We start from the raw sequence: 14,438 nt of genomic DNA on the forward strand, positions 1-14,438 counted from the left end.
GGTCAAGAAATAAAATGTAACCATTTAAAAACCAACACAAAGTAAAGATCATCAAAAGATTGACTTAGAACACAATAATCATGCTAAAAGATCATTTCAAGGTAAACTATTTTTTTTAATAATTCTGTGACTGTTTTAGAGATATAGGCATGGGATCCCTTATGTAGAAACATGTCATGCAGAAAGCTATGGGAAGCCCATATTCCTATTGAATTTTTAGCAAATAATTTTATTCGTTATCTTTTTCTCTGTAATAATAAAACAGTACCTTGTACTTGATGGTAACTGAGCTGCATGAATTCATATCGGTGGCAAAAATATCCAACTGGGTTTATTTAATGTTAAAATGTTGAGATCCAGATTATGGAAAAATACCTAATCCAGAAAACCTCAGGTCCTGAGCATTCCTGATAACAAATCTCATATCTGTATATGAAAAATGTGGCATGTAGTTCTACTCTTCTACTTCAATTTAACAGCCTGTATTTTAGGTGCTGCTATTCTAGTCTTTCGCTAGGTAAAGAGCCTGCACTGTGAAATACAGGCCGTCCCACTTAGCAGTGCTCATGATGTTATAGTGCATGGGAGGGAAGCATATATGGGAATCATAGCACAGGATTGCATTGCATAAAATGCTTTACAGAGGCCTTAAAAGCAAAAAAAAAAAGTATGTTTTCTTTGAGGGCTTTTGCTGTGAAATGTTAAAATTTACCCTGAAATTTAGCATTTGTAATTAATGCAGTAAAACAATACTCATTGGCAGATATTCTAGGCATAGTACTTAATGAGCAACCACACGTAATTTACAGATTCTATTATAGAAAATCATTTTGCAGCTTTCATATTGAAACCATGCATAGAGATATTGCACCTTAATCAGCAGCACAAAAAGGAAAATTTCACATTTTACCCCAGTTATGTACTGTAACTATACTGTTACCTTGAGTCATGCTACCACACCCCATATCCTTAAGCCACTTATATAACAGCAGCTTGTTTATACGTCGCAAAATTATATGTAAATTGCCATGTTTTTACCCACAAGAAGCAGCATTTATTCCCGGAACCCCAGAAATATTGTGGATGCACACTATATTGCTTCCACCTCACCTTGTGAGCAATGCACCGCTACACATGCAAACTAATCTCCTTTTTGGTAAACTACTTGCAAAATGGGCATGTTTTCCCCTACATTTGTGTTTGAATTACATTATTGCCAGTGTATGGTATTTATCTGTGCCAGCTCATTTGGTCAATTTAGTTACGGCTATTGACACAACCTGCAAAGAGAAACTTGAAATGACTGCCAGGTCTGGCCTGATGGTAATTCTAGGGCTCCCCTGCGTTAGTGCACTAGTGTGTGTAATTGATCAGAGGAGGCTGAAGGGGCACATTTGAGCTCACTGCAAGATGCAAATGTGCATGTGTAGATGTATCTTTCTTAATAGCGTCAATTAATTTTGTGTACATTTTAGAACATTGCACCTGTTTTAGCATCCATAAATGAGCCCTAGAGTTTATTAGTTTTTGGAGATTAATATTGTCCAGACTTGTACAGACATTCTAACATCCAATATAGTAAAGTTCTCCTATTTAGTAAATTACAGGCAAAGTATTTTAGTATTATTCAATGAGAAACAAAAGGGAAAAGGAGGACCAGAAAGTCCAACCTCAGTTCATAAATAAAAATATTAAATGTGTGGAAATATCTTCTACTGTGTATTACCATAATTGTCTATGTATACTAGTCCATGCACTCTTCAGAGGAAAAAGTCAAAAACTCTTTTAGCAAATAATATGTGCTGCAAATATTCAGTCCCCATCCAACTGTATTACACAGATGAAACAGTACGTCCGTCAGTGCATCGAAGTACAGTTTAGATTTAGCAGAGACACAATAACAGGGATTTTTAGCTTGCACACAGATGATATAATCTCCACTGATAACAGTATTATTTTCTTATCCTATACATCAGGGAGGCTGTAGGCCAGATTGTCCCTCATAAGCAAAGTTTTACGGAGATCTCGCTCAAGTAGGGGCCTCTGAGCCCTCCACTTGTGTGCTTCCTTGAGGCCTGGCTCAAAATAGTAGATACAAGCTCCAAAACCAACCAAAATAAGAATAGACAGGATCAGATAACAGGGCACGAACCAGTCCAAGAACTGAGACATTATAAAAAAAGTGTGATAATCGTAGCCAAGTGTGGGAAGACAATGTCTTGTAACTAAAGCTTGGTAAGATGATTCATCCAGACTCAAACACTTATCCAGGAGTGCTGTCCCCACTGCCACAAGGTTTCAGGCATCTTCTATTAAACAAAGCCCAGAAGTAATCCAAACTACTGCAGTCTAGCCGAGCACCACTGCTTACTGTATTGGTAGCCCAAGCACTCCCGGAGCGCGATTCTCTTCACAGGACCCAGAATGCATTGCTAAGGATGTGTGAAGGTCTCTTGGGGTCAATCAACAATGCTCTCCCCTCACAACAAGCTGACAGTATGCTAGAGAGAAATGGAACAGCGGTTCATAATGAGGCAGCTGGAGAATATGGAGCAGAGTCATAAGTAGTGGGATGTATCCTCCCCACTGTATGCACATCTCTCTGTCTTTCCTTCTCACTTGGAGGTCTGATATTAACCGCCTGCCCCTGCACTAACAATAGAGATGAGGGAGTACTGCTGACTCGCTCCGTGAGACGGCTTGGGTGCTAATATCATCAGATTGAGAGAAGGGGCTTATAGGTTGCCATGGCAACAGCAGAGTAATGGAGCAAGAATCCTTAGGCAAGGCAAGGATTTTATTAGTAAGACAACATGAATGAACAAATTCCTAACAAAGAGTTAAACCACAAACCTATTTTTTCATTCATTAAATATTAAATATAGTAGATTCTATAACCATGCAACAAAGCAGTCGTGGTTTACTATACTAAAAGTTTGTGGTTTTACTGAATCGGAAATGTCTCAAAAGCGTACAAAAGGCATTTTGTAACATTTATAGTTTTTATATAATTATATTTATACAGGTTTTTAGCTCTTGTTTGAAATTTGATACAGGTTTTTAGCTCTTGTTTGAAATTTGGAGAAGATACTGACATTCATATACATTGCCATAATCAGAAATATATATTGTAATGCATATTTTTTTGTAATTCTGCACGGTGGGGAATTGGAGCACGCAGGTACTAAAACATTGATCACCCAGAACCCTGCCCACTAGCACTCATATTTACCAGAAAAGTCTGGAGTGGTTCTAGAGCAGCTACTGAACATGATTACCATGGGGGCAGGGATACAGCTTTGAATCTTCCTCTGCAGAACCTTCCACCATGCAGTCTTCTACATTTTATATTTAGGACAAATTAAAGCAGGATTGACTGGATTCTTAGCAAAGAAACTCACTAACTACATTGTAGGTTCATGTCATACCAACAAATTGCAGTTCCCAATTAATTTGACTTTCCTTATCCTTTAAAGCCTGTGGGTTGTTGTTCTTCTCTTCATGGTGCCATTCAGTCACTTTAACCTTCAACTATATATATTATTTTATTTTAAAGGGGTATATTCAATATCAGGGCAGTGAAGTGCATCCTGTTGGGACACAGGTATCTCATGACAGAAGCTATAAACGTGGAGTTCTGATTAAACTAAAGACACCTGCCTTGTGCCTGTTTAAGAAAGAGGAATTGAAGGCACGCATAAGTCAATTCCACATTAGACCCTGGATGAACAGATTAAATACAATATTTTATTAACTTTTAAAAAAACTTTTTAAATTAAGAGAGTTCTTGCTATACCACAGAGAATGGGGATAGGGGTTTGGACAAAAAATATTACAGATAGGTTTGCCACCTTTTGGGAGAGAAATTCAGACCGTGCAGATAGGGGATAGCTGGTGATCTAAATGGCGTTAAAGTGGTAGAGCAGTGATGTAAGTTGTAAAAGTGCCACCCTGCCTCCCTCCAGCTCACCACATTGTAACCTCTCACTATCTAAAGGTAACCATTCACATGCACAGGGTTGGACTGGGCTGCCGGGGCACCAGGCAAAAACCCGGCGGGCCCCAAATCTTAGAGAAGGTGACATCATTAATTAATTCATCAAAATAGAAACCAGATGGATTTTTTATTTGGGCACAAGGTAACCGAATGGATTAAATTATGAATACGATGTATCGTGTTAAGTACAATATTTAATACAGTTGTTTGACAAATGTCAAACTTTTCATAGTAACTTTATGTCAACCTTTTATCAACATTTTTTGCAGTAATTACACAATTATATTTATTGTAACCAAAGGGAACGTTTGTCTCAAATTCACCAATTAGTAGAACATACTTTAGTTCTAATTGGTTAAGTCTTTCTAAAATGTGATTGGCTGTTAACCCTTTAAAACAGTGTTTCTTGTCTGAATTTAGCCTATGATTAAGTGCCCTGTGAGGCACGAAACACGTATGGCTATGTATGTGTAATTGTGTATAAATAATAAACTTTGGAATGCTTTTAATATAAACTAAACTTCGTTTTGGTGGTAATCTGGAGTTGTGCCAGACGATTTTCTGTGTAAATAGTCCAGAATTGGCTCCCAAATCCGTACTAAGGGGTAAGCTTTTAACAGATGTCATTACATAACAAATTCAATGCCCAGACCCGGTTCCTGGAGGGCACTCCCCTACAAGCTGCCGGTCTCTCTCCTCCAACGCACTGAAGGTAAGTTTAATTAATGCACACTAGTGAAAGGGGGTCGGACGGGTGGTGGGGGCCCTGTGGAGGGTGTGGCGAGGGCCCATTGGGGGGTGCAGGGGCCACTGAGACAGTAGTCCCCAGTGGGCCCTGCAACCCCAGTCCGACCCTTCAGGTGCATTTTAAAGCTGCTGATTCAAGTTCTTCAGACTGATTTGGCAACTTATCTGCCCACATATGGCCTCCCCAACCAATATCTGGCCAAAAATCATCCAGCTGTCAATTGGACAGGCTTGATTTTCCTCTTTGATCAAGAACCACATCCATTCATTGATGCACTATTTACTCCTACTTCTCGTATCCCCTGTGATTGCTTGGCCCTAGGGTGGACATCGGGGGAAAGATTTGCTTGTTTGGCGACCTCACCAAACGAGCGAATATTACAAAGTATGGCTCCCTTTATAAGGCTTGAAGCAGCATAACATCCTACTCTCTGCAGATGATAGTGGCAAGAGGAGCACATAGCGCTGTAGGACCAGCTTGGGGCTGCACCTCCTGATGCTCTCTTCCTTGCACTCTATGGAATTTTTAGTCAACAAGTAGCTAACAAGTGGTGAAACACCTACCCACCTCCCAATATAGCTCTAATGCAGTCACAGTTGTAATTTAGGGGCCAGTGACAGCTCTCGGTCTGCACCCATTTACACAATGCAGAATGCTGTGTGCAAAATCGTCTTTTTTTGCACTGAAGACTAAAAATATAAAAGCAGCAGGGCTGAATTTATTTTTATCTATGGGGGGGGGGGGGGGGGTAAAGAATGAATAAAACTCGAGGACAAGGCGACTTTCCTCAACTTCGGCAAATCGTGGCGCCGCGTATGCCATCCCACCGGCGATTTATATTCTAGTGTGTGGGATGGCAGCGACTTATCTCCCCATTTGTCACAGCCGTGAAACTTGCACTTCAAAAAAACAGCCAGGAAGTCGCACGCCGGCCACTATTACACAGTATCATACGCCGTTTGTTATTTTATTACTGGTTTCCTCCATTTTGCTCAAGCGATTGAGGAAGAAACTAAACTAAATTAAAGCACACAGCGCTACCATTCTTCTACAAAACTACCCACACCCAGCACACAAACGGTTAAACAGGCAACGTCCTACGTGCTGACGTTTTCACCGCGAAGCACAGACTGCCGTGGTTTCAGCAAGGAAATTTGTTGTGCCGCTGAGAGGAAGACGATCGTGTCTGGAGCTAAATTAGTGGCACTGTCCTTTATCATGGCGACACTCAGACCGTTCGATAAAATGCCTATGCTTAACGCCGCTGCATTACTGGTAAATTCGCTAGATTGCTAGTTGTTGGAATGCCCGCCCCTTGGCTGGTTTGATGTTAGACCAATCCGAGCGTGGATAACAGGCAAAGGCCAATCATAGACGGGGGTACTAAACAGCAGCTACATTTAATGGGGCGCGGGATTATTTAGTTTTTGATGTCTTGATAATTCCGTGGTTGTTTTCATACATTTACCATTTGATAGCGGCAAGTTTGCCAGTCCAACTTTTTCTCCTTATAAATATCTTTAAAATTAAAAGTGCGGTCTACTTTGCACGGTTTTAATATGGGGGTGTCTAGTTCAGTACTGTCCATATGTTTTGCCAAACAATTTACTAAATATTAAGGGAGCAATAAAGTTTTTTTTTTTTTTTTAAGATTTGGCATCATTATCAGAAGAAATACACTATAACAAAATAGCAGTATTATTCTCTGGGAACTATATTGCACAGTTGCCACTTCTGGCAAAAGTACTAGCCTTCCTATATTTATATCTTTCCTATTTAATAACATTGGCATCAAGGGTTATTTTTACCAGACAGGTGGCAACCTTATGTACAGCAAGCAGACCCTGTGACTACTTGGGGGAGAATATATAAGGGGTTTAGCTGTGGGGAAATGGCAAATGGCCAATAAGTATTTACGTTCTGTTTGGCAGGGCCCTAAAATTATTTTGGTGTGGAGGCCAAAAACGTTATTTCATTGCTTGTTCTGCCTACAGAAATATAGAGGATATTAACTTTAAATCTGCTCACAGCCTTTAAATTGTAAATTTGTTCCTCTGTTATTTTGATTAGTGCTGATTTAAGGGGCTAACTGGGTTGATTAAAAAAGCCCTACTGTGCAAGCGGCCACTTCCCATTCATCTGAAGGCTGTGGCAGGCCTTTTTCACAGTTCTTCTTTAGAGGATTAAAGTGATCTTTATCCTTTTGTATTGTGGGCCCAAAACTGCAATTTTTACATTTAACATTTATTATTTACTCGAGGCAAATACAAGAGAAAGTAAAGCCTCAAAATTCCTTCCCACAACCAATGCGCAAGTGGCCAGCTTAGCCGGATGTAGTCTTTGTTTGTTATAGACTGCTGTGTATGGCAGTTTGATTTAATCTTGCCCATAGGGCTGGTAAAATATGTTATAGGCTACAAAGGTAAAAATTTAGGAAGGCTGGTATTTTTTTTCCAGAAAAATTGGCAATCCTACTGACCCTTTAACATAGATTTGGGTTGGACATTGCTGGTTATGGGGGGTCACTGTCATGACACCTCCCTGTGGTCCATGATATGTGTTTCCCAGAACCCTGTGATTATAGTAGGGGTCACCATCACAACTCCCTCACAGTCCATCATAAGTGTACACCATTACTCTATGATTATGTGAGGGGGTCATTGCTGGAATTTGTTATCTATTAACTCAATTTACAGAGGTGGTGAAGTGCGTGAGGTCATGTATGTATGCACTCTACAGACACATGCCCTCACCAAAGAATAACTGTTAAAAATGTCAGGCTACATGTAATATTCTTCTGGTGTTTTCCCTTCTGGACTCATCATTTACCTCTCTTTCAGTTAGTGGGGACAGAAGAAAGTCATAGAGAACAGCTGGCAAGTGCTATGTTGAAAGAGCCAAAAACCTTTGAAGTAAAGATGTGAGTATAAAAGTTTCTTAATGCTGATATCCGTAACAATATTGGATGGTAGGGTTACATTTCAGCTCCAACTTGCTCTACTACTATTGGGAATTTTTATACAACAGACTGATAAAAGACACAAAAGTGTTAAACAACAAAAAATATTTGCCAGCATAACCCTATTAGCCAGAAATTGGAAAAGATGCCTGTTACCACCACTTGAAGACATACAACAAAACAAAACATATTCACCTTTATAAGCATGTTTATGCCTGCAGCATAGCATTGGCACCAACCGTCTTAGCCTCTCTGATGTAGGGTAACGAGATCACTTGAAAATCCAGGGACATGTCTAAAAAATCCAGCTGGCAGAGCTGAACTGATTGCAGTTTAATTTAAATGCAATGCAGTCAGTGCTGCCCTGCAACATTTATTTATTATATATGTCCCTGAATTTTCAAGCGATCTGGTCACCCTACATTGGGAGAACTCCCATTCAAACTACATTCCTAAAGCATTCATTATTGAAAATGTGGAACTCACAGCTTTATTTGCTTATACTGACCTGTAACCATGTCTCCATTGCATTCTCCTGTTTCACCCAGTGCTCAGTCTCCAGTCTTCTACAGTTCCTTTTTCTTACTTTCATTGTTGTTCTATAACTTGTTTTCCATAAAAGTTAAACTGAAAAAAATACAGTATTAATAAAAACAAATATTGGATGGTAGGGTTGACTCCAACTGACACAAGCTGACACACAAGTAATATTTGTCCTGGCAGTGTGAAATATTTAGGGAAGAATGTCTTTTGTATAGACCTGTTGGTAAACAGGGATGCACTAAATCTTGCATTTGGTTTGGGTTTTGGAAGAATTCTTGCACAATTTATGTGATTCAGCCAAACCCAGAGTGCCTAAGGCCTTATTTTTTTACCCTTGAGTTCTCAGAGGTTGCTGCAGGTTACACAATGCTCTATTATAGGTTTGGGACCTGGGCTTTTCATAATTTGTGTCTCCATACCTTCTGTCTACTAAAAAATCATTCAGACATTAATTAAACTCAAAAGGATTGTTTTGCCACCAATAAGAATTAATTATATCTTAGTTAGGATCAAGTACAAGGTACTGTTTTATTGTAACAGAGAAAAAGGAAATCATTGTAACCCCTATTTGGCAGTATAAGCCAAATATGTCCAGCTAGTGAATAGAGCATGGGGTACATGTGACTCTGATGCAACAGGATGGGCCTTCGCTAAATGGAAGGTGCTTATGGAGGGTGTTGTAGAACTACACCTCCCACTGCCACTGTATAGTGCAAATAATAGAATGGACGCCAGGAGCTCTTGCAAACAAAGATAACGTTTTATTTGTCCAAGACAAAGGTGGTAATGCAGGGCAAATCAATACTCACTCTCAGATGAGGTATAACAGGATTCAGCAATACAATGATGTTGATGTTAAAGCAAATTAAGCAGTTGAAGTATGGTGTCTTCTGGTTTATCCATTCTCATAAAGAGGCTGGGCAAGGTAAGACAACCAACAGAGTGACAGGAGGCAAGCTCACTGGTTTATCCATTCTCATCAAGAGGTCGGGCAGGGTTAATTGCTGGCCTATGTCCCTAGCACTTCTGTGTCCATAATCTAAGGCAAGTAAGCCTGTAGGAGACTACTCCTTTACTCTCCTCTCCTGGATGGAGCAAATGAGCTGCTCTTTCTGGATAAGTTCTGACTTCCTCACTTTCTTAGAAAGTACTATGATGTTATTTAACCTGTTCTAGCTTTACCTCGTTCACGGGGCCCTGTCCCCGACTTCACTAAGGGAACTTGTCCCCTTAGGGCCTAATACTTCTGGGCCAGTGTGGATCCCAAGCTTCAAGGAGCATCCACACAAAACAGTTGCTGTAACCCAAGAAGAAAGATCCACCCCTTTCCTATCACTATAGTAAAGTGTGGTAGGGTGTGGTCTAGCCTTGGGCCAATAATAAGGTATATGTAAATACCAACTAGATACATTCATCCTGCCTAGTGACAAGGAAGAAAAGGAAAGGTAGGGTTTAACACCATAGGGGCACATTAACTCTATGGGTCCCTACATCATTTTTAAATCTTTGAATTATTTACTTATAATGGAGTCTATGGGAGATGGCCTTCCTGATTTTTGGAACTTTCTGGATAACGGGTTTCCGGATAATGGATGCCATACCTGTATCAAAGTTAAAGCATGCTGAGATTGGGGCAGGTACCTAGCCAATCCAAAAGTGACATGACAGCTGAAGACAGCTTTATTCTTTTTTTATGATTATGACAAATAGTGATCTAGACTTGGAAAAAGAAAATGGTCAATTTCTTTTGCAGTCACATGGCACAATCACTCCCACTGCCTTATGAAAGGGAACACTTACGCCCCCGGTTTGATATGGTGGTCTTTCTGATCAACCTGCACAGCCAGTTCAGGTAGGTGGCACTTTTTGTACCCTCAATGTTTTGTCTTTCAAAAACATTTTCCTATTTAATAAAGATATATATGTATAGATAACATGACAAGATCAGTAGCGACAAAAATAACATGATAGTCTTTCCTATCCAGTATTTGTAAAATGTTTTCTTTGAAGTGAAAGTTATTTAATTAATTGAACTGTCATTTTCTTAAGCCACACTTGCCTGCAATGGCTACACAGCTAACTACATAAAAGCTTATCAATTGCTCACAGTGGCTGGCCATGTATCCCAGTGCCGTATGGTTTTTGTTTTTGATGTCCAGTGCAGAAATAATAGGGGTCTGTGTTTCCTAAGTCAATAGCAAGTAGCAAGCAAACATTGTTCTTGCCTTCCTTTTACTTTTGCCCCCTTGTGTTCTAACCAGGGCCTGCTATAGCTAAAAAGATCTGCGACTTAAATATTTGTAAAACCTGTATTTTTATACATTTACATATTCTTTCTGTATAATTATTTTATTAAATATATTATCAAAAACTTACTTTTATATGTTTTCACATTTTCAGCCTCTCCACTGTTCTTGCATCTCTCACACATTTAGATGTTAACTTCTTTCTTGGGAAAGTGTGTTTTGTTGCCATTGGAGGTGCGTATTGTCTTCTGTATAAGTGGTACAGATTAGTGTTTGAATATCATCATGGTGATACAGTGGTTAAAGGAAATCTAAACCAAAAAAATAAATTGATGTACTTACTGAAACTGAAAACTAAAACTTACTAAGTGTGTTTCTCCAAGCAGTTTTACAATGTATATTGATTTCCTAATTTGTAGCAGTTCCTGATTTTATATATATATATATATATATATATAAAATTAAAGTTGCCTCCTCTGATTTGTAATGCCGTATAAACTGCTAATATCATGAGATCTCAAAAATGTATATATATTTTAGATTTTTTTTGTACAGGTATGGGACCTATTATCCAGAATGCTCGGGACCTGGGGCTTTCTGGATAAGGGATCTTTCCATAATTTGGATCTCTGTGGCTTAAGTCTATTAAAAAATCATTTTAACATTAATTAAACTCAATAGAATTGTTTTGCCTTTAATAAGGATTAATTATATGTTAGTGTGGATCAAGTACAAGGTAATGTTTTATTATAAGAGAAAAAGGAAATCATTTTAAAAAATTAGAATTATTTGCTTATAATGGAGTCTATGGGAGATGGCCTTTCCATAATTCGGAGCTTTCTGGATAATGGGTTTCCGGATAACGGATCCTATACCTGTACTAGCAGTTTTTATTCTGTTATTATAAAGTTGTAACCTAACTACCCCTTGCTGTTTGGCATGATCAAGAACCAGGCAGAACAGCAATAGCTTATTATGTTTTTTGTCTGAAGAAGACCAAGTAAGGTGGTACCCAGGTTACACCTTCATAAAATTAGTAGTGTAAAAACTGCTAATATCATGAAATCGAAATAAAAATGTCCATTGCACAGACGAGCACCCTTATGGTAAGGTTTTTGACCCCTTTAGCTAATTCCAGAAAGGCAGCCAAATACTGCACAACTTTGGCTGTAATTCAAGTATGATGATTGCATAACTGTCCATTTGGAAAAATATGTTGCCTTTGAAGCAGACTCCCTTTGTTACATTCTCCTAAACCAAGTTTTTCTTTTGTAGGTGGCCAAGTGAAACACTGTATGGTTGATATAGCCACAGTAAAGAAGCTTGCTGACACACACCTAAGCACCCTGCTTTTTTCTGAGTTTGATGTAAGTTTTATGTATATTATTTGCTACAAAAAATATACATTTTGTTTTTCAGCAAACCCTAATGCCCCTGTATTAAAGAGCCACTACATTAAAGAAATGCTCCATATTCAGTTAAACACGTGTGCATGAAAATACATTCACATATATATATATATAATATATATATATATATATATATATATATATAATATATATATATAATATATGTGTACTGTATGTATGTTTAATTGTTACACTTGTTTGTTAAAGGTGAACTATTCCTTCCTGCTATATTTTTTTAAATAATTCCAGTGCTCAGTACCAAGCATTTGCATTCACACTGGACCAGGACCATGTGTTTGTTTCTGGTGTACATGCTTCTGGTTACCTGTTACCACCCTGAAGACCAGAAATGTAACATGCCAATGTGTAGTTTTGCAGTTTAGGAGCATGTGGGGGGAAACAGTTAACTTGTGGCCAGTGGAGGTGATGTATTTGAGCAGGGGCTAGGGGATACTGTGCACTTAGGTTAACAGAAAGTTCACCTAAAGATAATATTTCAGTGTCCTGTAAAAGCAGTAGCAGCATATAATAATTGCTAATTTATGGTTAATAAGATCACAGGATTTTTGCCTGGAAAAGAATTCAAAATGTCATAAGGATTTAACTAAATTGTCTGTTGTATTGGCTGGGAAGAAGAGGGTAAAAACCTAAAAGGGGGCTGAATTATACTTCATATTCCAAAATGCCAGCATTTAATAAAGTAAATGTTTTGCTTTACAGAGCGAAGATGATGTGACCTGTACAGCGCGGAGGCTGCTGCAGATGGTTCAGATTTGTGCAGGATTGGTTCCTGGTATCTCTGCGCTGTATCTAGGGTCATTTATGAATAGCACTTTACAGACAGACCAGTTTTAGCTCAGTTCTTCTGCCTGTCACTACAGCTAAAGTAGGATTCCTACAGAATCCTATTCTACACTAGACTGTGGCAGTTATAGTGCAGTCTGTCTTTACCTAATATTGAAGTCACACTCACCATCTGTATGTAATGGACCAAAGAGTCTGCTGTTTCTGTTCAGTAGCATGCACCCATTACTTTCTCTTACCTCTCTCTATATGTCACATCATTTACTGCCTTTGCACTGTCTGTGTGTAATCACATAATGAGTTAGTGTCTTCTTACAGAATCATTCAGATCTGCTGAGCCCTTTCACTGAGGGGTAAACACCTATTAGGCTATAATCAGACCAGGATTGTTCTCGGCCTGCGGATAATCACAGGTTAAGAAACAACCTGACCATTTACCTCTTCTCTGTGTTGTTTCTGCACCCAGAGCCACTGCATCAGCCCAGGTGCATATCAATGCTGAAATCCAATCGTGTAGAAACAACACAGAGTGAAGGTGAGCTGTCAGGTTTTTTCTTGGCTTGTGTTTATCCGCAAGCTGAGAAACAGCCTGGTCTGATCATAGCCTCACAGTAGGATTTTTTTTAGCTGTGTTTTGTTTTGTAACAAGTTTTAAAGCGGAACCTACCTGTAGCCTTTTAGATCATTCAAGATCTAGACCAAACTGTGTCCAATAAGTGTAAAGCCATTTTCGCTGCAAAATATCTGCAGAGTGTGGGCCTATTCGAAACGTTCATGCATTGAACGTGTTCATTCCTTTACATGCCACCTGCGTAAATGAACAATTGTGCCATTGTTGCTGATTTTAAATTTCTGTTTTTCAATTTTATCTATGCAGTATGTTTACTGGCGACATGTGGCACAGATAACTTAGAAACCACTAACATAAAAGGTTAGAGGAGCATGCAGACACACTTTGCATTAATGTGTCACTTTAATAAATGAAATCTGATTCAGCAGGTTGGCAGGAAGGGTACATGATGGTTGTAAAATAATAGTAGGGGCAGAATTTACAGCAGGACTATATAGGAAAAACCTAAGCCAATATTCTGTTAGATTTACCAGAAGCCTCCACTGACTGCATTTAACAGTAAGGAGTAGCAGAGGCATGTATGTAAAACTAAGGTATTTACCTTTTTTTATTAATCTTATTTTGCTTCAACTAAACTCTCTGCAATCATTATATAAAGCAATCATTTCAGTTATGAAACAAAATATACGTTTTACACTGTGTTTACAGTGAAGCTTTTAGTGATATTTATTATATTTTGTCTGCATATTTTGCAGCAATAAAAATGCAAACAAAGACTAACCATAGTACCAGGTTTCCCTGGTGACAGAAGTCCATGCTGTAATATATTACTTTTTATATAAGCCATTTGTATAATAATAAAGACCTATTTTCTATTATATCCTTGTTTTGGTTTGGTCTTTCACATCTTGTACTGTATATGCCTGACCAGGTGCAGTGTTTACTTCTGTAGAGGACCTTGACTGCTGCTGTGTTCTTTTGTTTTAACATACTAAACTGGCCTTGGGCTCAGTGGGTAGCAGCAGGAGGACCAAAAGTGCTCTGAAGCAAATGTTCAGTGACAGGTAGATTTTCCTTTTACAGGGAATGCAAGTATAGTATATTTAGATGGGCATAAAATAATTCCTTGCTCACAACTATATTTGTAAGTCTAGCATTAAA

General features: G+C 38.7%; 1 protein-coding gene across 1 annotated transcript; it reads left to right on the top strand.

Annotated features, from left to right (window-relative positions):
• Positions 1–5,911: 5,911 nt before the first annotated feature.
• cenpm (centromere protein M) lies at positions 5,912–14,155 on the top strand. The gene is given in 6 exon segments (NM_001017175.2): positions 5,912–6,020; positions 7,586–7,665; positions 10,001–10,099; positions 10,648–10,727; positions 11,769–11,860; positions 12,623–14,155. Coding segments are annotated over 6 exon segments (543 nt in total). The 5' UTR covers positions 5,912–5,963; the 3' UTR covers positions 12,758–14,155.
• Positions 14,156–14,438: the final 283 nt, after the last annotated feature.

Source organism: Xenopus tropicalis, chromosome 4 (assembly GCF_000004195.4).
Source record: "Xenopus tropicalis strain Nigerian chromosome 4, UCB_Xtro_10.0, whole genome shotgun sequence".
NCBI lineage: Eukaryota > Metazoa > Chordata > Amphibia > Anura > Pipidae > Xenopus > Xenopus tropicalis.